General features: G+C 45.8%; 1 protein-coding gene across 1 annotated transcript in view; it reads left to right on the plus strand.

The window, feature by feature from the left end:
• The window catches only part of myo1eb (myosin IEb), a 133,087-nt gene that overhangs the window by 96,972 nt on the left and 13,085 nt on the right, over positions 1-23,030 (plus strand). Inside the window, 8 exon segments of the mRNA XM_072283518.1 lie at positions 6,097-6,203; positions 11,884-11,982; positions 12,093-12,237; positions 17,102-17,216; positions 17,864-18,033; positions 19,081-19,226; positions 20,460-20,606; positions 21,768-21,925. Coding sequence (XP_072139619.1) covers positions 6,097-6,203; positions 11,884-11,982; positions 12,093-12,237; positions 17,102-17,216; positions 17,864-18,033; positions 19,081-19,226; positions 20,460-20,606; positions 21,768-21,925 — 1,087 coding nt within the window.

A 23,030-nucleotide genomic window follows, 5' to 3' on the forward strand; every position in this document is an offset into this window, starting at 1 on the left:
TGCGTTTAAGGTCCACTATGTGTAAGAACGGAAAGACGGCAAACCAGCGGTTAGACCGAAAGTTACCGACGCCCCCCTCCGATTGAACCAGCGGTAACTATGCAAGCTATATCGGATCTGATTCGTGTGGAAATCTCAACTACTATATTGGATCTGATTCGTGTGGAAATTTCAACTAAACTGCAGAAAATTATTGATGTAATCGATAAAATGGAAACATCTATCACGGAACATCAGATTGCTATATCTAATCTTCAAAAATCCACGCAACAAAATGAACTCAAGATGGGGAAAATTGAAGAAACAATTACTGTAATGAAGAAAAAACTTGACTTTCTGACCTTTAAAAATTCTGACTTAGAATGCAGAATGCGACGACAGAACATCCGAATTATTGGTATTCGTGAAGCTGCTGAATCTGGTGACCCTATAAAGTTTTTCTCTCAACTTTTAAAAGATTCATTTTGCACCTTATTTCCGGATCAACCACCACTGTTGGATCGGGCTCACAGAGTCCCATTATATTCGCCTAAGTCAGATAAATCTCGGCATGTTATTCTACGATTTCATTATTTTTAAGACAAGGAGAAGTTGCTTCGCTTTGCTCACCCTAAAGGTTACATTGATTTCTCGGATCTTCGCTTTCGGTTGGTGGAAGATTTTAGTAAACAGGTTCATGTTCAACGTGTCCGTTACAGATCTGTGATGTCGGAATTCTACAATATGGATTTAAAACCAGTGTTGCTCTATCCTGCACGTTTGAGGATTCGATTATCTGATAGATCTTCCCGTTTTTTCGACTCTCCATCGGAAGCCCAGAGTTACCTGGATCAACTCTTGCCTTCAACATCTTAATCGCACTATTAAATCATCTCTGTTTGATCGGAGGCAGTTAATTTGTTGGGTTTAATTTTTTTTTGCTTTATATGAGGGCAGAAAAGTTTTTTTTCGGTTTAATTAATATGGTTACCAAACTTTTTTTAACTGCGTCATTCCTTTCTTCTTCCCTGGGGATTCTAGGTGGCTATTCCCTCAGTATCATTTTACATATATTCCTGGAGGCCTTAAACTTTGTAGTTTTCAAATGTACTTTTTGTAGTTTCCTTGGCTAGTCTATGCTAATATTTCATTTTCTTGTTTAATTATCGGAAACCCAGAGTTACCCGATCAACTCTTGCCTTCAACATCGTAATCACACTATTAAATTATCTCTGTCTGATCAGAGGCAGTTAATCTGTTGGGTTTAATTTTTTTTGCTTTACATAAGGGCAGAAAAGTTTTTTTTTGGGTTTAATTAATATGGTTGCCAAACTTTTTTTTTAACTGCGTCATTTCTTTCTTCTTCCCTGGGGATTCTGGGTGGCTATTCCCTCAGCGTCATTTTACGTATATTCCTGGAAGCCTTAAACTTTGTAGTTTTCAAACGTACTTTTTGTAGTTTTCGTGGCTAGTCTATGCTAATATTTCATTTTCTTGTTTAAGTATACGCTCTGTTGTAGGTTAACGGTTTTCTTTATATGCATCCTGTTTTTTCTTTGTATTATATCGTTTTCGTTTTAATCGGTGTACTTTTTTAACTTCTTTACTGTTTTATAACTTTAGCTGATCTTTTTACATATACACTTTTTTTTAGTGAGCGACTATCGGAAGTCATGGGGGTAGTTCTAGTGCTCGCTTCTTTCTGACTGGTCTATCTTAGATTTAGCTTTGGGGGTACGGAGTGGGGGGGGCTTCACTTTTTAGTTTTTCTTTCTTCTTGGGCTACTTATATTACCGAAGTATTGGTCGTGTTCTCTTTCCCGTTATCTCTTGTTTATTCTGTTCCCTTTCCGGGTTCGTGGGTCGAACCTATTGTCAATCCTCCTTTATTTGAGGGTTGACTTTAGGGATTATGGAGTCCACTATTAATTTTGTCTCTTGGAATACTAATGGTCTTAATCATCCAATTAAAAAGAAAAAAGTCTTTAAAGTATTCTGGAGACTTAAAGCATATATTCTATTTTTACAAGAGACCCATGTGTGGAGGGGGGACAGACTACGTTTTCTTAAGTTCTGGAAGGATTAACACTTCCATTCGATTTCCAACGCTAAAATTCGAGGAGTTTCTATTTTTATAGATCCCTCAATCACTTTTGTACAACACGATATTATTTCTGATCCGAATGGTAGATTTCTGTTGGTTAGTGGTTTACTCTTTAATAAAAAGGTAGTTTTGGTTAACATCTATGCCCCTAACATGGACTGTCCGGAATTTTACAAATCATTATTTAATTTGTTCCCGAATTTGAATGAGTTTTCACTAATCTGGGGCGGAGACCTTAATACTTGTTTATCCCCATTATTGGACCGTTCGGCTCCTTTACGGACCCTACCCAATAAATCTGCAACCTTGATTAATTCATTTCTCTCAGATTCCGGATGGACGGACATCTGGCGTTTTTTGCATCCTCGGGAAAAAGATTTTTCTTTTTTTTCACATGTTCATCATTTCTTTTCAAGAATTGATTATTTTTTTTATTGACTCTCGTCTTATTTCTTCAGTGGTTAAATGTGAATATGACTCTATATCCATTTCAGATCATGCTCCACTTAAGCTTTCTATTATAATATCAGCCAATACACAAAATAATAGACAATGGCGTTTTAATTCGTTGTTGCTTCAGGACTCGGACTTTGTTAACTTTATGAATGAACAGATTGATCTCTTTTTTACAATCAACTGTACAGAGGATATATCCATGAACACCCTTTGGGATACTTTTAAAGCTTATATTCATGGTCAGATCATCTCGTATTCTGCTGCTTTGAGGAAGAGGTTGAAGGCGGAGGAGCTGGATATTGTGGACAAGATTAAGGAAATTGATAAGAAATATGCTACAGCTCCCTCTGAGAAGTTGTATAAACAAAGAACTGAACTTCAAATGGAACACAGTTTATTACTTTCGTCCTCTATTGCAAATCAATTAATGAAAACAAGAAGCGAATTTTATATACGTAGTGACAAAGTCGGTAAACTGTTGGCTAATCAGTTGAAGACTAATTATACCAAATTTCAAATTAATCAGTTTCATAATCAAAAAGATCAACTGATATTTGATCAAGCTGAGATTAATCAATCCTTTTTTGACTTTTATTCCTCCTTATATCAATCAGAGTCTCCACAAGACTCTAAACATATGTATGACTTTTTAGATAACCTAGATTTCCCTAAGATTTCACATGATATATCTTCTATGTTAGACTCTTCCTTTACTACTGATGAGATTAAGAATGTTATTTTTTCTATGAACCCGGGGAAAGCTCCTAGTCCTGATGGGTTTACCACGGAATTTTATAAATTTTTTGCATCCTCATTAATCCCTTGGTTATTCAAGTTTCTGGAGGCCTCATTAAAACTTGATAAACTTCCTGAATCTTTTTATAGAGCATCGATCTCTTTACTATTAAAGAAGGATAAAGATCCTGCTCAATGTGCATCTTATAGACCAATATCCTTATTAAATGTTGACTCTAAAATTTTTTCTAAATTATTAGCAAACAGATTAGAAAAAGCACTTCCTTATATTATTTCGGAAGACCAAACGGGTTTTATTAAAGGTCGTTACTCTTTTTATAATATTCGTACACTGTTAAATATTGTCTATACCCTGTCACAATATGATCCTGAATGCGTCATTTCCTTAGACACTGAAAAAGCCTTCGACAGAGTCGAATGGCCTTACTTATTTAAGGTGCTTGAAATGTTTAATTTCAGCCTGAAATTTATATCCTGGATCAAACTGTTATATCATTCTCCTATGGCCTCAGTTCGTACTAACTCTTTAAATTCACCTTTTTTTCCTCTTTTTCGAGGTACTAGACAAGGTTGTCCTCTTAGTCCTTTATTATTTGATATTGCATTAGAACTTCTTGCAATTGCTATTCGAGAATCTCCAAATATTATTGGCATAACTCGTGGTTCAAAGCCTCATAAAGTATCACTTTATGCTGATGACTTACTTTTATATATTTCTAATCCTCAAAAATCTATTCCTGCTGCTTTAGATTTATTAGCACAATTTAGTCTTTTTTCAGGTTATAAGTTAAATCTCAGTAAGAGTGAACTTTTCCCGATTAATAAGCAAGTTCCCTTATATCAGAAACTCCCGTTTAAATTGGTTAATAACCATTTTTCATATCTTGGGATTAAAATTACCTGTAAACGTAAGGATTTATTTAAGACTAATTTCCTACCCTTAATTGATCACATTACTCAACTTTCATTTAAATGGTCTCCACTTTATTTAACTTTGATTGGTCGTATTAATACTGTTAAGATGTTTATTCTGCCAAAATTTTTATATGTATTTCAGGCACTACTGATTTTTGTTCCAAAATCCTTTTTTGACAAAGTTGACTCTAAAATTTCTTCTTTTATTTGGCAAAATAAAAACCCGAGATTGGGTAGAATACATCTACAGAAAGCTAAGAGAGATGGAGGTTTGGCATTACCTAACTTTAGATTTTATTATTGGGCAATTAATATTTGACACATGAAATTTTGGTTACTTGACCAACATACACTATCCATTCCTAAATGGGTAGTATTGGAAGTACAATCTGCTCAAGGTTACGCACTTGGCTCCATCTTAGGTTCTTCTCTTCCTTTCGATTTGAAACGCCATAAACAGGTTTGCAACCCGGTAGTTAAATATACCTTATGTATTTGGTTTCAATTCCGAAAATTTTTCGATCTTAATCAATTTGGGCTTGCGATTCCTATTTTAGGCAACATATTCTTTCCTCCCTCTTCCACGGACCGTGCCTTTCAAATTTGGAAGACTAATGGTATATCACGGTTTTTGGATTTATTTTTAGATGGCTCCCTTATGTCTTTTGAACAATTATCTAACAAATATAACTTACCAAGAATACATTTTTTTAGATATCTCCAAGTTAGAAATTTCCTAAGTACTATACTCTCTTCCTTTCCGACATTACCTCCTACATATATTTTAGATACTATAATTAACCTTAATCCATGTCAGAAAGGTGTAACAGCTATAATTTATAATACTACCATGAAACTTAGGAAAGCTCCATTTGATAAGATTAGGTCAGATTGGGAAAAGGAATTGGGCTTTATTATTTTGGTGGATGACTGGGCGCATATTTTACAACTAGTCAATACTTCCTCTATCTGTTCCAAACATTCCCTAATTCAATTTAAAGTTGTTCATAGAGCACATATGTCCAAAGATAAATTAGCTCGTTTTAATTCTCATATTAACCCTCTTTGTGACAGATGTCATGGGGAGATAGCCTCCTTAACTCATATGTTTTGGTCCTGTCCTACTTTGGAATCTTTTTGGAAAGACATTTTTAATATTAATTCAAAGGTATTGAATATAGATATTTCTCCCCATCCTATTACTGCTATCTTTAGATTACCTAAAATTTCCAGTAATCTTTCCCCTTCAGCCCGTAGAATGATTTCATTTCTTACTTTAATGGTGAAAAGATGTATTTTACAACATTGGAAGGAGATTAACGCTCCAACTACGTTCTTTTGGTTTTCTCAGACGATACTATGTTTAAATTTGGAGCAAATCAGAAGTCATCTTTATGATACTTCAGTTAAATTTGAACAGACCTGGAGATCTTTTATTCAACATTTTCATTTAATGTAATTTTTTTTTTTCCCTTTACCCATATTTATATTCCCTTCTTGCTTTTTTAACTGTTTTTAATGGAGGTCAGGTTTGAGGACGTGATTGTTTTAAGTTGTTTAAGTCTACTTGATACCTAGTTAGCCCATTGCTTTGCTTTGCTTTTTAGATTAGTTGCACAGTGGGGTTTTTTGGGGTTTTTTTGGGGGGTTTTTCTTCTCTTTACTGATGTGTATGGAAAATTAGTATACTATTATATTACCTTGTTATTTTATATCTAAACTGCACTGTTCGTACTAACTTTCTTTTTGTGTATTAATATCTCTTGCAAATTTATATTGCAACATTGTATTAGTGTCTACATGGTTTACTTTTTGTGTACTAATTTAATAAAAAGACTTAAAAAGAAAAAGGAAACACAAACCTGTCTTTGTGCATCTTTTCTCAGAAACAAGCCAATGACCTGGTGACCACGCTGATGAAATGCACCCCTCACTACATCCGCTGCATCAAACCCAACGAAACCAAGAGAGCCAAGGACTGGGAGGAGACCAGGTCAGTCCGAGCCACCCTGATGGGAGGAGGGGAGGGGTCAATTTCCCCACCTCAGGACGTCCCAACACACCTTGTACCTTCTGTGGCTGTCTATCCTCATCACCTCTCGCCTACATCGCTCCCTCCATCTGCCTGTCACCCTTCAGCACCTGGATCCACCCAGTGCTTGCCAACTCTTTCCCCCACCCTTCCGGTTACCAGCTCTCTGCCCTCTACTCTCTCAGTCCAGGTAAAGCGTCTCGTTCCAAAATCACTCACTATTCCCTCCACAGATGCTGCATGTCCTGCGGAGTCCCTCCGACATCTCGAATGTGGCTCTCCCTATTTAGAACGTAGAACAGTACAGGCCCTCCGGACCATGCTGTTGTGCCAAGGTCAATCTAAACCTTCTCTCCTACATAGCCCTCCATTTTTCTATCAACCATGTGCCAATCTAAGACCCTCTTAAATGTCCCTAATGTATCTGTCTCCAGCACCAACCCCGGCAGCATCTTTCTCATCCTCCCAGATTGCTCAGCCTATCCTCATTAGACGATGCTGCTCGAACTGCTGTCCTCCAGTAGACTGTGCATTGCTCCAGATTCTTACAGCATAGAAATTGACCCTTCGGCCCAACTCAGTCATGCTGACGGATACCCATTGAACAGGCTTCACCTGCCCACAGCCCTCTCAACCTCTCTGATATATGTGCTTATCCAGATGGCTTTTAAATTTTACTAATGTGCTGCCTCAACCACTGTTTCTGGCAGCTCATTCCAAATACACACCATCCTTTGTGTGAAGCTACCCCGATGTCCCTTTTAAATCTCTCGCCTATGATCTCCAGCACCTGCCACCTCTCATGTCTCCTCACAACTCTGATCCATTCAGAAATACAAGAAATTCTGCAGATGCTTGAAATCCACAGTAACAAACACAAAATGTTGAAGGTGGGTTGGATTATCGGCACCCAATTGCCCACCATTGAGAACATCTACCATAAACGCTGCCTGGGCAGGGCGAAAAGCATTATCAGGGATGCATCTCACCCTAACCATGGACTTTTTACTCTCCTCCCATCCGGTAGGCGCTACAGGAGCCTCCGCTCCCGCACCAGCGAGCACAGGAAGAGCTTCTTCCCTGAGGCTGTGACCCTGCTGAACCTCACATCACAGCGCTAAGCAGTATTGCACCCATATTGTACTGTCTCAGTACTTTTATGTTTGTGTGCTGTAGCACTTACTTTTTATTCTCAGTTTTTTTGTAAATAATACTATTCTTTGCTCTTCTGGTCAGATGCTAGCTGCATTTCATTGGCTTTGTATCTGTACTCGGCACAATGACAGTAAAGTTGAATCTAATCTAATCTAAAAAATCAGGTTAGTGTTGGATCCCAAGAGGAAGAGAATTTGTAAATTGTCTACAAGATGTCTTTTTTGAGCAGCTTATGGTTGAGCCCACTAAGGGGAAAGGCAATTCTGATTGGGTGTTATGTAATGAACTAGATTTTGATGAGGGAACTTAAGGTAAAGGAACCTTGGGAGACAGTGATCATAATATGATAGAATTCACCCCGCAGTTTGAGAGGGAGAAGATAAAGTCAGATGTTTCAGTATTACAGTGGAGTAAAGTGAATTACAGATGCATGAGAGAGGAGCTGGCCAAACTTGATTGGAAGGGGACACTAGCAGAGATGACGGCAGAAAAGTAATGGCTGCAGTTTCTATGACCATTCAGATGGCACAGGATAGATATATCCCAAAGAAGAAGTAGTATTTTGAAGAGCGGATGAGAGGAAAAATGGATGAAAGCCGTGATGAAATGGTGGAGCAGACTTGATGGGCCAGTTGGCCAATTTCTGCTACTGTAGCTTATGGTCTCTGAGGCAACCATGGGTGACAAGAAATCAAATCCAGCACAAAAGCAAAAGAGGGGGAAGATAATATAGCAAAAATTAATGGATTGGAAAGGTTTTTAAAACCAACAGAAGGCAACTTAAAAAACATAAGGAGAGGAAAGATGAAATATAAAGGATAAGCAAGCAAAAGTATCAATGAGGATGCCAAAAGTTCTTTCAGATCTATAAAGAGTTAAAGAGAGGCATGAGTGGAGATGGGACCACTGGAAAATAATGATGGAGGGGTAGTAATGCAGAACAAAGTAATGGCGGATGAACTTAATAGGTATTTTGTGTCAGCCTTCACTGTGGAAGATGGTAGCAGTATATCAGAAAGTTGTGAGTGTCAGGGGGCAGAAGTGAGTGTAGTTGCTATTACTAAGGAGAAGATTCTCGTGTAGCTGACAGATCTGAAGGTAGATTGAGGAGAGAATGAACAGGTGATGGACAGGAGCTACAGGGAGGTAGTCACCCTTGTGTTGCAGGAGACAGGTAACTGGGTGACTGTCAGGAGAAGGAGGGGAAATACACAGCCAGTGTAGAGTACACCTGTGATCCTTCTCCTCAATAATAAATATACAACTTCAGATACGGTTGAGGGGGATGACCTACTGGGGGAGCCACAGTGACCTGGTCTCTGGCATTGTCCAGTGTTGTGGCTCAGCACAGTAGAGGGGTGAAGAGGACTACGGTGTTGATAGGAGGTAACACTCTCAGAGGAACAAAGATGAGATTCTGTGGGAGTGATAGAGACACCCGAAGATGGTATGTTGACTCCCTAGTGCCAGGTTCAGGAATGTCTCGGATCGGGTCAGTGGCATTCTCAAGAGTGAGGGTGAGCAGCCAGAAGTCTTGGTGCATATTGGCACCAATGACATAGGTAGACAAGGTGAGGAAGTCCTGAAAAGAAATTTTATGGAGCTAGGTAGAAAGCTGAAAAACAGGGCCTCCAGGGCAGTAATCCTGGATTGCTGCCTGTGCCACACATCTGTGAGGGTAAGAACAGGATGATTTGGCAAGTGCAGGTGTGGCTGAGGAAGTGATGCAGGGGGCAGGGGTTCAAATTTATGAATCATTGGCATCTCTTCTGGGGTACGTACAACCTGCACAAAAGGGACGGGTTACACTTGAACCCAAAGGGCTCCAATGTCCTTGCGGGCAGGTTGGCTAGAGTTGTTTTGGAGGGTTTAGACTCATTTGGCAGAGGTTGGGGACTGGAGTGATAGTGCTAAAGATGAGGTAGTTGGTTTACAAACAAAGGCTTGTGCAGGATTCCCTAAAGGTTAATTTGCAGGTTCAATCTGTGGTGAGGAAGGGAAATGCAGTGTTAGCATTCATTTTAAGAGGACTAGAATATAAAAGCCAGGATGTAATGTTGAGGCTTTATAAAGAACTGGCAAGGAGTTTTGGACCCTTTATCTTCAGAAGAATGTGCTGAAACTGGAGAGGGTTCAAAGGAAGTTCACAAAAAATGATTCCAAAATTGAATGGCTTGTCATATGAAGAGTGTTTGATGGCTCTGGGCCTGCATTCACTAGAATTCAGAAGAATGAGGGGTGACCTCAGTGAATGGTGAAAGGCCTTGATAGAGTGGATCTGGAGAGGATGTCTCCTATGGTGGGGAAAAGAGAGGTGTTCTTTTAGAACAGAGAAGAGGAGGAATTTCTTTAGCTAGAGAGTGGTGAATCTGTGGAATTTGTTGCCATAGGCAGCTGTGATGGCTGAATCCTTATGTATATTTAAGGCAGAGGTTGATAGATTCTTGATTGGTCAGGGCATGAAGGGACACAGGGAGATGACAGGAGATCAAGGATGAGAGGAAGAATGGATCAGCCATGATGAAATTGTAGAGTAGACTCGATGGGCCAAATGGCCTAATTCTGCTACTGTACATTATGGTCTTATGGACTAAGTCACCTTCGGTGAAGTACACCCCAGGGTTCCGAAAGACGTCGCTGAAGAGACTGCGGAAGTATTAGTAATGATCTTTCAAGAATCACTAGATCCTGGAATGGTTCTGGAATGGAAAATTGCAAATGTCACTCCACTCTTTAAGAAGGAAAGGAGGCAGAAGAAAGGAAATTGTAAACCAGTTAGTGTGTCTTCAGTGGTTGGGAAGGTGTTGAAGTCCATTGTTAAGGATGAGGTTTTGGCATACTACTTGGAGGAACATGATAAAATAATGTTTTGTTTTCTTAAGGGGAAATCTTGCCAAAAAATTCTGTTGGAATTCATTGAGGTCATTAATAGGCAAGATAGACAAAAGAGAGTCAGTAGATGTTGTTTACTTGGATTTTCAGGAGGCCTTTGACAAGTGCTGGACATGAGGCTGCTTAACAAGATAAAGAGCCCATGATATTACAGGAAAGATACTAGCATGGATAGAACATTGGCTGACTGGCAGGGGGCAAACGGTCGTGTTAAAGGGGGCCTCTTCTGATTAGCTGCCAGTCACAAGTGATGTTCCACAGGGTTTAGTATTGGGACCTTTTCCTTATACGTCGTATGTCAATGATTTGGATGACAGAATTGATGACTGAGGCCAAGTTTGCAGATGATGAAAAGATAGATGGGGGGCAGGTAATGTTGCGGAAGCAGGGAGTCTGCAGAAAGACTTGGACAGTTTGGGAGTATGGGCAAAGAAGTGGTGGTTGGAATATGTGTAGGGAAGTGTATGGTCATGCACTAAGGAATACAGGCATAGCCTGTTTTCTAAATGGGCAGAAAAAAAACTCACAGGTGCACAGGGACGATTCCCTGAAGGTTAACTTGCAGGTTGAGCCAGTGATGAGGAAGGCAAATGTGGTGTTAGCATTCATTTCGAGAGGACCAGAATATAAAATCAAAGGTGTAATGCTGAGGCTTTATAAAGCACTGGTGAGCCCTCACCTGGAGTATTGTGAGCAGTTTTGTGCCCCTTATCTAAGAAAAGATGTGCTGGCATTGGAGAGGGTCCAGAGGAGGTTCACAAGAATGATCCCGGGAATGAAAGTGTTATATGAGATATGTTTGGTAGCTCTGGGCATGTACTCATTGGAGTTTAGAAGAATGGGACGGCGGTGGGGGGGGGGGGTCTCATTGATTATTGAAAGGCCTGGACAGAGTGGAGATGGAGAGGATGTTTCTGACCGTGGGGAAGTCTAGGATCAGAGGGCACAGCCTCAGAACAGAGGGACATCCATTTAGAACAGAGATGATGAGGAATTTCTTTAGCCAGAGGGTGGTGAATCTGTGGAATCCATTGCCACAGACAGCTGTAGAGGCCTAGTCATTTGGGTACATTTAAGGCAGAGGATGCTAGGTTCTTGATTAGTCAGGGTGTCAAAGGTTACGGGGAAAAGATAGGGGAATGGGGTTGTGAAGGATAATAAATCAGCCATGATGGCCTGGTGGAACATATTCAATGGGCTGAATGGCCTGATTCTGGTCCTTTGTCTATGGTCTAAACATTTGACCTTTCAGGTAGAGCTCTTTCATCAAGACTGGTAGAAGTGGCCTCTTGGCCCTCACATTTTGGTGCCAGCATTAGCATGTCGCACTGTTGACCAGAACAAGACAAGGACATCAAAACAAGCCCCTTTTCCACTCACTCACACACATAGACAGGTCTCCAATCCCAGGACAGGCCACCTCCAGTCCTTGGCTCCCCACTCTCACTCGTGGACAATCTCCAGTCCGCGGCTCAGACCATTAGACGTGGGGCCTCCGAGGTCCGTATACATCACCAGACTGCTCCAGGAACCTTGGGGTGTTTTCTGCTGATACCTAGAATGGTGAAGGTCTTTTCTGTTCCTCTTGCCCAAGGGTGAAGCATCAGGTTGAGTACCTGGGACTGAGTGAAAACATCCGCGTGCGACGGGCTGGCTACGCCTACCGAAGGGTCTTCCACAAGTTCCTCCAGAGGTAATGTTCCCCCTCGCGCTCTGTGTCCCGGCGTAGTGGGGTGGGTTACGGGGTTGGCTTTCCCCCTCCCTACCTCAGACTCGGTACCTGCCCGCCTGTTCCCACTGCAGGTACGCCATCCTGACCAAGGAGACGTGGCCCAGGTGGAGGGGCGACAAGAGACAGGGGGTGACGCACCTGCTGCAGTCGGTCAATATGGATCAGGACCAGTTCCAGCTCGGGAAACACAAGGTCTTCATCAAGGCGCCAGAGTCGGTGAGTTCCCCGGGGTGAGGTGTCCTCCCTCCACCACCATTCCCCTTCCCACTCTAAACCACGGGAAGCTGACAAGGGTTGCTGGCACCCTGATAGCGTTTGGCCGGCTAATGTACCACCTCGAGTTCCCAGAGAGCCCCCCTGCCAGGAAAAGTGAGCAATCGCCCTCCTGTTCAGAGATTAAAAAGTTTAGCTTTGTCTGTCAAATGTGCATCAAAATATTGGAGCGTGATGTTAAATGAGCCGTTTTGCATCAACAAGCAACACAGTCCGAGGATTGTGCTGTGGGCAGCCTGTCGCCATGCTTCTGTGCCACGTAGCACGCCCACGACTTACTAACCCTAACCGCGTGTCATCAGAATGAGAGAGGAAACCCATGTGGTCACAGTAATGTACAAACGTACTGACAATGGCGGGAACTGAACCCAGCTCACTGGCACGGTAAAGCGTTACGCTAACTGCTACATTACTGTGATGAGTTCCCGGAGGGTTCGTCGCTGACACTCACTCCCTCCACCCTCCGCCCTCCACTGGTCCCCCTTCCCCCTTCCCACTGTCAACTTCTCAGGAAAACTGGCTAATCGTCTTGGTGTTATCTCCACTGAAATTCCCCGCACCTTTCACACGTGTACCGGGATCCCGATTTGTCTGACTGTCCTGATTACCCCCTCTCTCCCCACCACCACCCCCTCCCCCCCAGCCACCAAAAAAAACAAAGGTTCAAGATTTTTAACACAAGAGATTCTGCAGGTGCTGGAAGTCTTGAGCAACACACAGAAAATGCCGGAGGAATTTGAAGGTGATTTCGGGGGGAGGGGGTTGTCAGAGGCAGGGTTCTTCCCTCCAATCACGTTAAAACTATGCCCCTTCGTATTAGCCACGCAGAGCAAGGTAAAACAAAAACAACGTAGAATAAAGTGTAACGGCTGCAGAGAAAGTGCAGTGCGGATAGACAACAAGGTGCAAGATCATAATAGACAATAGGTGCAGAAGTAGACCATTTGGCCCTTCAAGCCTGCACCGCCATTCTGAGATCATGGCTGATCATCTACTATCAATACCCGGTTCCTGCCTTGTCCCCATAAACCTTGATTCCCCTATCCATAAGATACCTATCTAGCTCCTTCTTGAAAGCATCCAGAGAATTGGCCTCCACTGCCTTCTGAGGCAGCGCGTTCCACACCTCCACAACTCTCTGGGAGAAGAAGTTCATCCTCAACTCTGTCCTAAATGATCTACCCCTTATTCTTAAACCATGCCCTCTGGTACTGAACTCTCCCAGCATCTGGAACATATTTCCTGCCTCTATCTTATCCAATCCCTTAATAATCTTATATGTCTCAATCATGAGGTAGATTGTGAGGCCAAGAGTCCATCTTCTCATACAAGAGTCTGGGGTCAAAGTTGTCCTTGAGCCTATGGTATATATAAGCTTTCAGGCTTTCATATCTCCTGCCCGATGGGAGGGGGAGAAGAGAGAAAGTGTGGGGTAGGTGGGGGCTTTAGCAGATGTTCATGGTCTGGGAGACAGATGAAGACTCCAGAGGGGAAAATGCTTGCCTGCGGAAGATTCAAGATTCATTTCCAGTAGACAGTGTAAAGGAGGGCAAAATAATTGTTATTGTAGATGTGATGCAGCACAAACAATAAAAAGCAAGCACAATAAATATAACAGACACAAAATACTGGAGGAACTCAGCAGGACAAGCAGCATCTGTGGAGACGAATAAACAGTTGACGTTTTGGGCCGAGACCCTTCTTCGGTACTGGGAAAGAAGGAGAAAGATGCCAGAATTAAAAGGTGGGGTGTGGGGTAGAATGATAGCTGGAAGCTGATAGATGACGGCAGGTGGGTTGGAAAGATAAAGAGCTGGAGAAGAAGGAAGGAATTGAGGCAAGTGAGAAGAGGTAAGAGACCAGGGTGAGGAATAGAAGGGGGGGGGGAGGCGGATTTTGTTTTAATCGGAAGGAGAAATCGATATTCATGTCGTCAGGTTGGAGGCTACCCAGATGGAATATAAGGTGTCGCTTCTCCACCCCGACAGCGACCTCATGGGGGTACAAGAGGAGGCCATCAACTGACATGTCGGAATGGGAATTAAAATGTTTGGCCTCTGGGATGTTCTGCTTTCGGCGGCTGGAGCAAAAGTGCTGAACGAAGTGGTCCGCCAGTTTACCGCAGGTCTCGCCAGTGTAGGGGAGGCCACATCGGGAGCACCGGCTGCAATAGGCGACCCCAGCAGACTTGCAGGTGAAGTGTCGCCTCACCTGGAAGGACTGTTTGGGGCCCTGAACAGAGCAGAGGGACGAGGTTGTCGGGCAGGTGTAGAACCTTGCAGGGGTAAGTGCCGGAATACAAGTTATTGAGGAGGGACGAATGGACAAGGAAATCACTGGGGGGAGCAATCCCTATGGAAAGTGGGGGTGGGAGGGTCGGTAAAGATGGTGGGATCCCTTTGGAGATGGCGGAAGTTACAGAGAATGATGCGGAGGCTCACGGGGTGGTAGGTGAGGATAAGAGGAACTCTATCAGGAAGGCGGTGGGAAGATGGGGTGAGCACGGATGTTTGGGAAATGGAGGAGGTGTGGATGAGGGCAGCATCAATGGTGGAAGAAGGGAAACCCCGCTCCTTGAAGAAGGAGGACATCTCTGACGTCCCGGAAAGGAAAGCCGCGTCCTGGAAACAGATACGACAGAGACGAAGGAACTGAGAAAAGGGAATTGTATTTTTACAGAAGTGGTGGGAAGAGTTATGGTCAAGGTAACCATGGGAATCAGTAGGTTTGTAAAAGATGCCAGTCAATAGTTTGTCTCCAGAGATGGAGACAAAGAGATTGCAAGCCCATAAGATGATACTAGACACTGATGGTGGAGAAGAAGAAGAAGCCGTACTTAAATTGTTGAGTGTGTGTCTTCAGGCTCCTGTGCCTTCAATGAGAAGAGGGCACGTCATGGGTGATGGGGTCCTCAATGATGGATGCCCCCTTTCTGAGGCATTGCCTTTTGAAGGTGTGCTTGATGCTGGGCAGACTAGTGGCTGTGATGGAGCTGGCTGATTTCAGTTCCTGCAGCTTCCTGCCTACCAGCCTTGGTGTTTAGGGCTGGTGGCTAGGGGCAGTGCATTCTGTCTTGCTTTAATCACGTCTCTAATGAGATACGACAGCGCTCTTCCTTCATAACCAGGCCACAGGCACAGTGACGGGAATTCAAATCCTGGCAGGGGATTTAAATTCAATTAACTAAATAAATCTGGATTTAAGAGTTCAGTAGAACCGGACGTGAGGCATGACGTCATCAGTAAAAATAGACTTTAACTTGCCTGATTAAACATAGAGCAGTACAGCACAGTAACAGGGTCTTCGGTCCACTGTGTCACCTGTATGTGGCACAAGAACAGCAACTAACAACAGTGTGGTAGCTACAAACCACATGCATCGTCGAAAGCCTGCACCATAACAGCTCATAGAGTGGTAGCTACGAACTGAGCCCGCCAAGACAGAACGCACGCATACTCAGAAGCCCGCACATTGAAGAGAATGCCTCTGGCATGTAGGAGGCCCAATCGGTTCACCGTGCGATCAATCAGCCACATATGCATTTGCCAATTCTCGCAAATGATCTGATGCAGTTCTGTTTTTGTCAATTTAAAGAAATCCCTCTGCCTGGACTTGACCCATATACCCCACTGTCTATGTGACTGTCTAAATGTCTCTTAAATATCACTGTCACTTCTGCCTCCACTACTGTGTACCCTGGCTGCACATTCCAGGCACCAATGCCCTCTGTGTGTAAAAAAAACACTTGCCACGTAAACCTCCTTTTAACTTTTCCCCCACTCGCCTTAAACCTATGCAGGATGTGACTGCATGCTTCAGTTGGGACAGGAGTCAAAGAGGGAACTGGACAGGATGCCAGCTCTAAGGACTCTCACCACCCAGGACGTGCCCTCTTCTCATCAGGGAGGAGGTACAGGAGCCTGAAGACACACACTCAATGTTTCAGGAACAGTTTCTTCCCCTCCGCCATCCGATTTCTGAATGGACAATGAACCCACTATCTCACGATTCCTCTTTCACACTATTTATTTATTTCTTATTGTAATTTATAATTTTTTTATGTCTTGCACTGTATTGCTGCAAGTTTCATGAGAGAGTAACACACGCAAAATGCTGGAGGAACTCAGCAGGTCAGGCAGCATCCATGGAGAGGGTCTCAGCCTGAATTCCTCTCCATAGTTACACACATAAAAGTTGCTGGTGAACGCAGCAGGCCAGGCAGCATCTCTAGGAAGAGGTACAGTCGACGTTTCAGGCCGAGACCCTTCGTTAGTCCTGACGAAGGGTCTCGGCCTGAAACGTCGACTGCACCTCTTCCTAGAGATGCTGCCTGGTCTGCTGCGTTCACCAGCAACTTTTACGTGTGTTGCTTGAATTTCCAGCATCTGCAGAATTCCTGTTGTTCGCGTCCTCTCCATAGTTGTTGACTGCCCTGCCGAGTTCCTCCAGCATTGTGTACGTGTGTGTGTGTTGTTCCAGCATCTGCAGAATCTCTTGAGTTTAACATTTTATGACCCACGTCAGTGATAATAATCCTGATAATGATTCTGATATTGATTCTGGACTCAAGCGGTCCTGACTGGTTCTTTCCTGCTACCAGCCAGACTGATTGGAATCAGTCACACGATCTTAGTGGGTGAGATTTGAACTCCACCCTTGTCCACCCCCTCCCACCCACCATCGCCCAATTCCCCCTCTTCCCAGAGAGTCCCTCCAGCGCTCCCCCTGCCTACCTGGAGCCCACGTCCCCTGACCTCTGGCGACAGGGCCCCAAGTGAGCAAGGATGTCTCTGTTCTCTCCCTGCAGCTCTTCCTGCTGGAGGAGATGCGGGAGCGGAAGTTCAACAACTTCGCCCGGGTGATCCAGAAGGCATGGCGCAAGCACATCGCCGTCCGCAAGTATGTCCAGATGCGGGAGGAAGGTAAGAGTGGGGAAGCCGTCTTTCCAATGTGTTGGTGTTTGGGGGGCGGAGATGAGGGAGGGGGCTGGTTAGAGCTTTTGTCATATTGCCCCTCATGAATCAGTGTCTTGAGTACAGGAGTTGGGATGTTATGCTGCCTGAAGTTGGATAAAACTTTGATGAAGCCTAATTTGGATTATTGTCTGGTCACCTACCTACAGGGAAGATATCAGTTCTTGAAAGGGCACAGAGAAACTTACAAGGATGTTGCTGGAACTTGAGGATCTGAGTTATGGGAAAGGTTGAATTGGTTAGGATTTGATTCCCTGGAGCGTTGGAGAATGAGGAGAGATTTGATAGAGGTACACAAAATTATGAGGGGAATAGACGGTGAAATGCAAGCGGGTTTTTTTTCCACTGAGGTTGGCTAAGACTAGATCTTAGAGGTCATAGGTTAAGGTTGAAAAGTGAAATATTTAAGGGGAACCTGAAGGAGACTTCTTCACCAAATTAAGCATAACTTCTGACCTTCCAAGTGAATGGGCTGGGTTCTCTCCAAATGGGCTGGCACTGGTACTTTGGACTGAAGGGCCTCTCTCAGTGCAGATTCCATCTGTCAACCACTGCTCGGTCCTTGCCTCACCCGCCCTGCCCTGCGCCTCCCACAGCTTCGGACGTGGTCCTCAACAAGAAGGAGAGGCGGAGGAACAGTATTAACCGGAACTTCGTGGGCGATTACATTGGCATGGACAGTCGTCCCGAGCTGCGGCAGTTCATGGGGCGCAGAGAACGTATCGACTTCGCGCACACCGTGCTTAAGTACAACCGCAGGTTCAAGGTACAGCGTGCGTCCCCACCTCCGTGTGTGTGTGTGTGTGTGTGTGTCTCTTTCTGTCCCCCTTCTCTCCCTCCATCTCTTTCCCCTTCCCCTTCCCCCTTCATCCTTCCCCATCTTCCCCTCCTCTCTGCCTTCCCCTTCTGCCCCACTCTTCCCCTCCTCCCTCTTCCCCCTCCCCTTCACTCTTCTCCCTTCCCCCTCTCCCCCTCTCCTCTTCCCCTTCCCCTTCCCCCTCTCCCCTTCCTCTCTCCCCCTCCCCCTCTCCCCTCTCCCCTACCCTCTCTCCCTCCCCTCTCCCCCCCTCTTCCCCTCCCCTCTCCCCCTCCCCTCTTCCCTCTCCCCTCTTCCCCCTCCCCTCCCCTCTCCCCCCTCCCCTCTCCCTCCCTCCCTCCCCTCCCCTCTCCCCTCTCCCCTCTCCCCTCTCCCCTCTCCCCTCTCCCCTCTCCCCTCTCCCCTCTCCCCTCTTCCCCCCTCTTCCCCCCTCTTCCCCCCTCTTCCCCCCTCTTCCCCCCTCTTCCTCCCTCTTCCCCCCTTCCCCACCTCTTCCTTCCCCCCTTCCTCACCTTTTCCCCACCTCTCTCCCCTCATCTCCCTCACCCTCTCCCCAACTTTCCCTGTCCCCCTCTCCCTCTCACCGCCTCTCTTATCCCCTCCCCCTCCCCACTCCTCCCCTCCTCCCCTCCCTTTCGTTTTCCCCTTCCACCTACCCCCTCTCTCTCCCCTCCCCCCTCTCTCTCTCTCTCTCACACACACACACAGTCTCTCTCTCTCCCTCTCTCTCTCACTCTCACACACACACACACACACACACAGTCTCTCTCTCTCTCTCTCTCTCTCCCCCTCTCTCTCACTCACACACACAGTCTCTCTCTCTCTCTCTCTCTCTCACTCACTCACACACACACACACACACACAGTCTCTCTCTTTCTCTCTCTCTCTCTCTCTCTCTCTCTCTCTCCCACTCACTCCACCTCTCTTTGCTCCCCGCCCTCTCGGTGCTCTCTCTCTTCCCCCTGTTCTGGGATTAATCCTCTCCCCCCGCGCAGAGCGTGAAGCAGGACCTGATCCTCACGCCCCACTCCCTCTACCTGATTGGCCGTGAGAAGGTGAAGCAAGGGCTCGAGAAGGGTACAATCAAGGAAGTGCTGAAGCGGAAAATCGAAATTCCAAAGATCCAGTCGGTCTCCCTCAGGTGAGCAGGCAATCCTTTTCCTAAAGTTTTAAGCTCAGAGGAATGCAGAGGCCATTCGGCCCCTCCAGTTTATTCATTCTGTTTGACTTGCGTGTACTGTACCCTTCAATGCACTGATTCCCAGCGAATGCCCAGGCAACACTTTAACGCCAGTAATAATATACGTGATTCTAACTGTGATAGTTCCTCGGGAGGCTAAGGAAATTCAGTATGACCCCTGATGACCCTCACCAGTATGAATGCTTCAAAGCTCAGAATCAGCCTTATTATCACCGATATATGTTGTAAAGTTAGTTGTTTCACAGTAGTAGTGCAGTGCGATACAAAAAGAATTATTATAAGTTACTATACGAAATAGACATAAAATAGGAACAGGGAGGGGGTTCCTAGGCCATTCAGAAATTTGATGGCAGAGGGCAAGAAGCTGTTCCTAGGATGTTGAGTGTGAGTCTTCAGGCTCCTGTACCTCCTGCCTGATGGTAGTAATGAGAAGAGGGCACGTCCTGGGTGGTGAGGGTCCTTCATGCTGGGTGCTGCCTTTTGAAGGTGTCCTTGATGCTGGGGAGACCAGTGCCCATGATGAAGCTGGCTGAGTTTTCAGCTTTCTGCAGCTTTTGTCTGCTCTTGTGCATTGGAGCCTCGGTGCCAGGCAGTGATGCAGCCAGTCAGAATGCTCACCGCAGCACGTCTGTGGAAATTAGCAACGGCCTTTGGTGACGTACTGGGTCTCCTCAAGCTCCTGGTGAAGTAGAGCCGCTGACATGCCTTCCTCATCACTGCCTCGACGTGTTGGTAAGGACACTGCTCTGCCCAAGCTGTCAAGAGATTAGATTGGATTATTGTAGCTGTACATCGAAACGTACAGTGAAATGCGTTGCTTGGGTTAATAACCAAAACAGTCTGGGGACGTGCTGGGGGCAGCCTGCAGGCGTTGCCGTGTTTCAGCACCATCACAGCATACCCACAACTCACTAACCCTAACCCGCGTGTCTTTGCAGTGTGGGAGGTACGTTTGTAAATGGGGCACCCAGAAGAAACCCACATGGTCACAGGGAGAACTCTCCACCGACAAGGGCGGGAACTGAGTAAACGTGTGGGTGGACTCAGTGGGCAGGGTAGCCCGTTTGTCCACTTCTCCTCCTCCACTCCGTCCTCCCCCTCCGTCTGACCCTCGAACCCACTGGCCCTGTTGGATGGTTCTTTGGCTCACCTCCCCCTCCTCCACCCCAACAGCACCCTTCAGGATGACTTCTTCATCGTGCACGAGGCGCAGTACGACAGCGTGCTGGAGTCCATCTTCAAGACCGAGCTGCTGAGCCTCCTGTGGAAGCGATACCAGGAGCGGGCGCAGAGGGACCTGCCCCTAAAGTTCAGCAACCTGTACGTCTGGGTCGGTGAGACAGGGAGCAGGGGGGAGGTGGCTCTGGGCCTGCACTTGCTGGAGTTTTGAAGGATGAGGAGGACTGCATTGAAACCGACCAAATGTTAAAAGGCCTGGATACAGTGGATGTTTCCTATAGTCATAGTCATAGTCATACTTTATTGATCCCGGGGGAAATTCGTTGGGGGGAGTCTAGCACCAGAGGACTCACCCTGAGAGCAGAAGGGTGTCTCTTTAGAACAGAGATGAGGAGGAATTTCTTTAGCTAGGGGGTGGTGAATCTGTAGAATTTGTCGTCACACATGGTTGTGGAGACCAAGTCATGTGGGTATATTTAAAGGCTTTTGAATCGTTAAGGCATAAAAAGTGACGGGAAGAAGAGAGAAGAGCGGGGTTGAGAGGGATAATAAATCAGCCATGATGAAGTATACAGATGAGCCAAATGACCTAATTTTGTTCCTTTGTCTTATGGGGTGTGATGGTTGGAGATGGTAGGGAGATGGTGGGGAAGACAGGGAGGATGGAATGAGATAGTTGGGGAGACGGGGGGTATGGGATAAGATAATTGGGTAGACGGAGTATGGGTTGATATACTTGGGGAGATAGGGAGAATGGGATGAGATGATAGGAGCAACAGGTAGGATGGGATGAGGTAGTTGAGGAGATGGTGAGTATGGGATGAGATAGTTGGGAAGACAGGGAGTACGGGACGAGATAGTTGGGGAGATGGGGAGGATGGGATGAGATAGTTGGGGAGACAGGGAAGATGGGATGAGATGGTCAGGGAAATGGGGAGGATGGGATGAGATGATGGGGGTGATTGGGAGGATGGGATGAGATGGTCAGGGAAATGGAGAGGATGAGATGAGATGATGGGGTGATTGGGAGGATGGGATGAGATGGTCAGGGAGATGGGGAGGATGGGATGAGATGGTCAGGGAAATGGGGAGGATGGGATGAGATGATGGGGGTGATTGGGAGGATGGGATGAGATGGTCAGGGAGATGGGGAGGATGGGATGAGATGATGGGGTTGATTGGAAGGATGGGATGAGATGGTCAGGGAGATGGGGAGGATGGGGTGAGATGATCGGGGAGTTGGAGAGATGGGGCTTGCCAGGAGATATACTACATTTGACCTTTAGCCTCTCTCCCTCACAGGTTGGAGTTCAAGGTGAAGAAGGAGGGCTGGGGGCCGTGGGCGGCGGCAGGGACGCGTCAGATCCAGTTCCGGGTGGGACAGGGCGATGTGGCAGTGCTGAAACCCACCAACAAGCTGCTGGAAGTCAGCATCGGACCTGGGCTGCCCAAAAACGCCAGTGAGTCCTGCCCCGCGTGCGTCTCTCCCTTCCCAGCCGCTCACTGCCATAGCCTCCTTACCCCGCCATCCGCCACGCCCCGTGGCAGACCCATCCCCTCCCAGGCAGTTCCCCGTAGCCCACCATCCCCCATCTCCCTCCACCTCATTCCCCACCCCCCACCGATCCATCCTCAACGCTCTGGAATTCCTGGGATTCTTCATGCACTGTGGCAGACAAGAAAGCTCGACAACGCATCACCAGCACCAGCTGCTCGCATCATGGACATATCAACAGAAAGGTGCCAGAAGAGAGCCAGTAACATCATGAAGGATCCCACCCACTCTGCTCAGGGGCCGTTTGTCCCACTGCCATCAGGGGAGGAGGCCACGTAGTGTCCACACCAGGACCACCAGACCAGAGCAGTTAGACTGATCAACAACTCCAGCACTACTTCATTATCTCATGGCAGTCACCTAGTGTCTGTTTATGGGCACACAATCAGTCTGTGTGTATAAACTATCTTATATTTATGGTGTGTTATTACTATGTTTGTGATTTTTTTGTGCTGCATTGGATCTGGATTTACACTAGTGTATGGGAAATGACATTAAGCAGTGTTGAATGTTCCTGTGCACAGAGTTCAGTGCCCAGCCCCGAAGCTTGTGTCCTTCTGTGCAAGGCTTGGGGTTGGAATTGGTTCATTACTGTCAGGTGTATGAACTTGCTGCCTGGGCGAGTGAGCATGCCTTACGAGGATAACCTGAGCAAGCGAGGGTTTTCTCTCTGGAGCGAAGGAGGATGAGAGGTGACTTGATCGAGGTGCACGAGATGGTAAGAGCCAGGGTGTCAGTGGACAGCCACAGACTTTTCCCCAGGGGAGAAATGGCTGAAACGAGGGGCATAACTTTAAGGTGAATGGAGGAAAGTTTAAGGGGGGGATGTCAGAGGTAGTTTTTTTTACACAGAGGAGTGGAGGGTGCATGGAACATCCTGCCTGGGGTGGTGATAGAGGCAGATGCACCAGGGGCATTTAAGAGGCACAAGGATGATGGAAGGGTGGGAGAGAATTGCGAACTCTCTATCTTGAGGCTTTGCCTTTCTAAGGTGTCCCTACGGTGGGGAG

The sequence above is a fragment of the Mobula birostris genome, chromosome 2 (genome assembly GCF_030028105.1).
Source record: "Mobula birostris isolate sMobBir1 chromosome 2, sMobBir1.hap1, whole genome shotgun sequence".
Lineage (NCBI taxonomy): Eukaryota > Metazoa > Chordata > Chondrichthyes > Myliobatiformes > Myliobatidae > Mobula > Mobula birostris.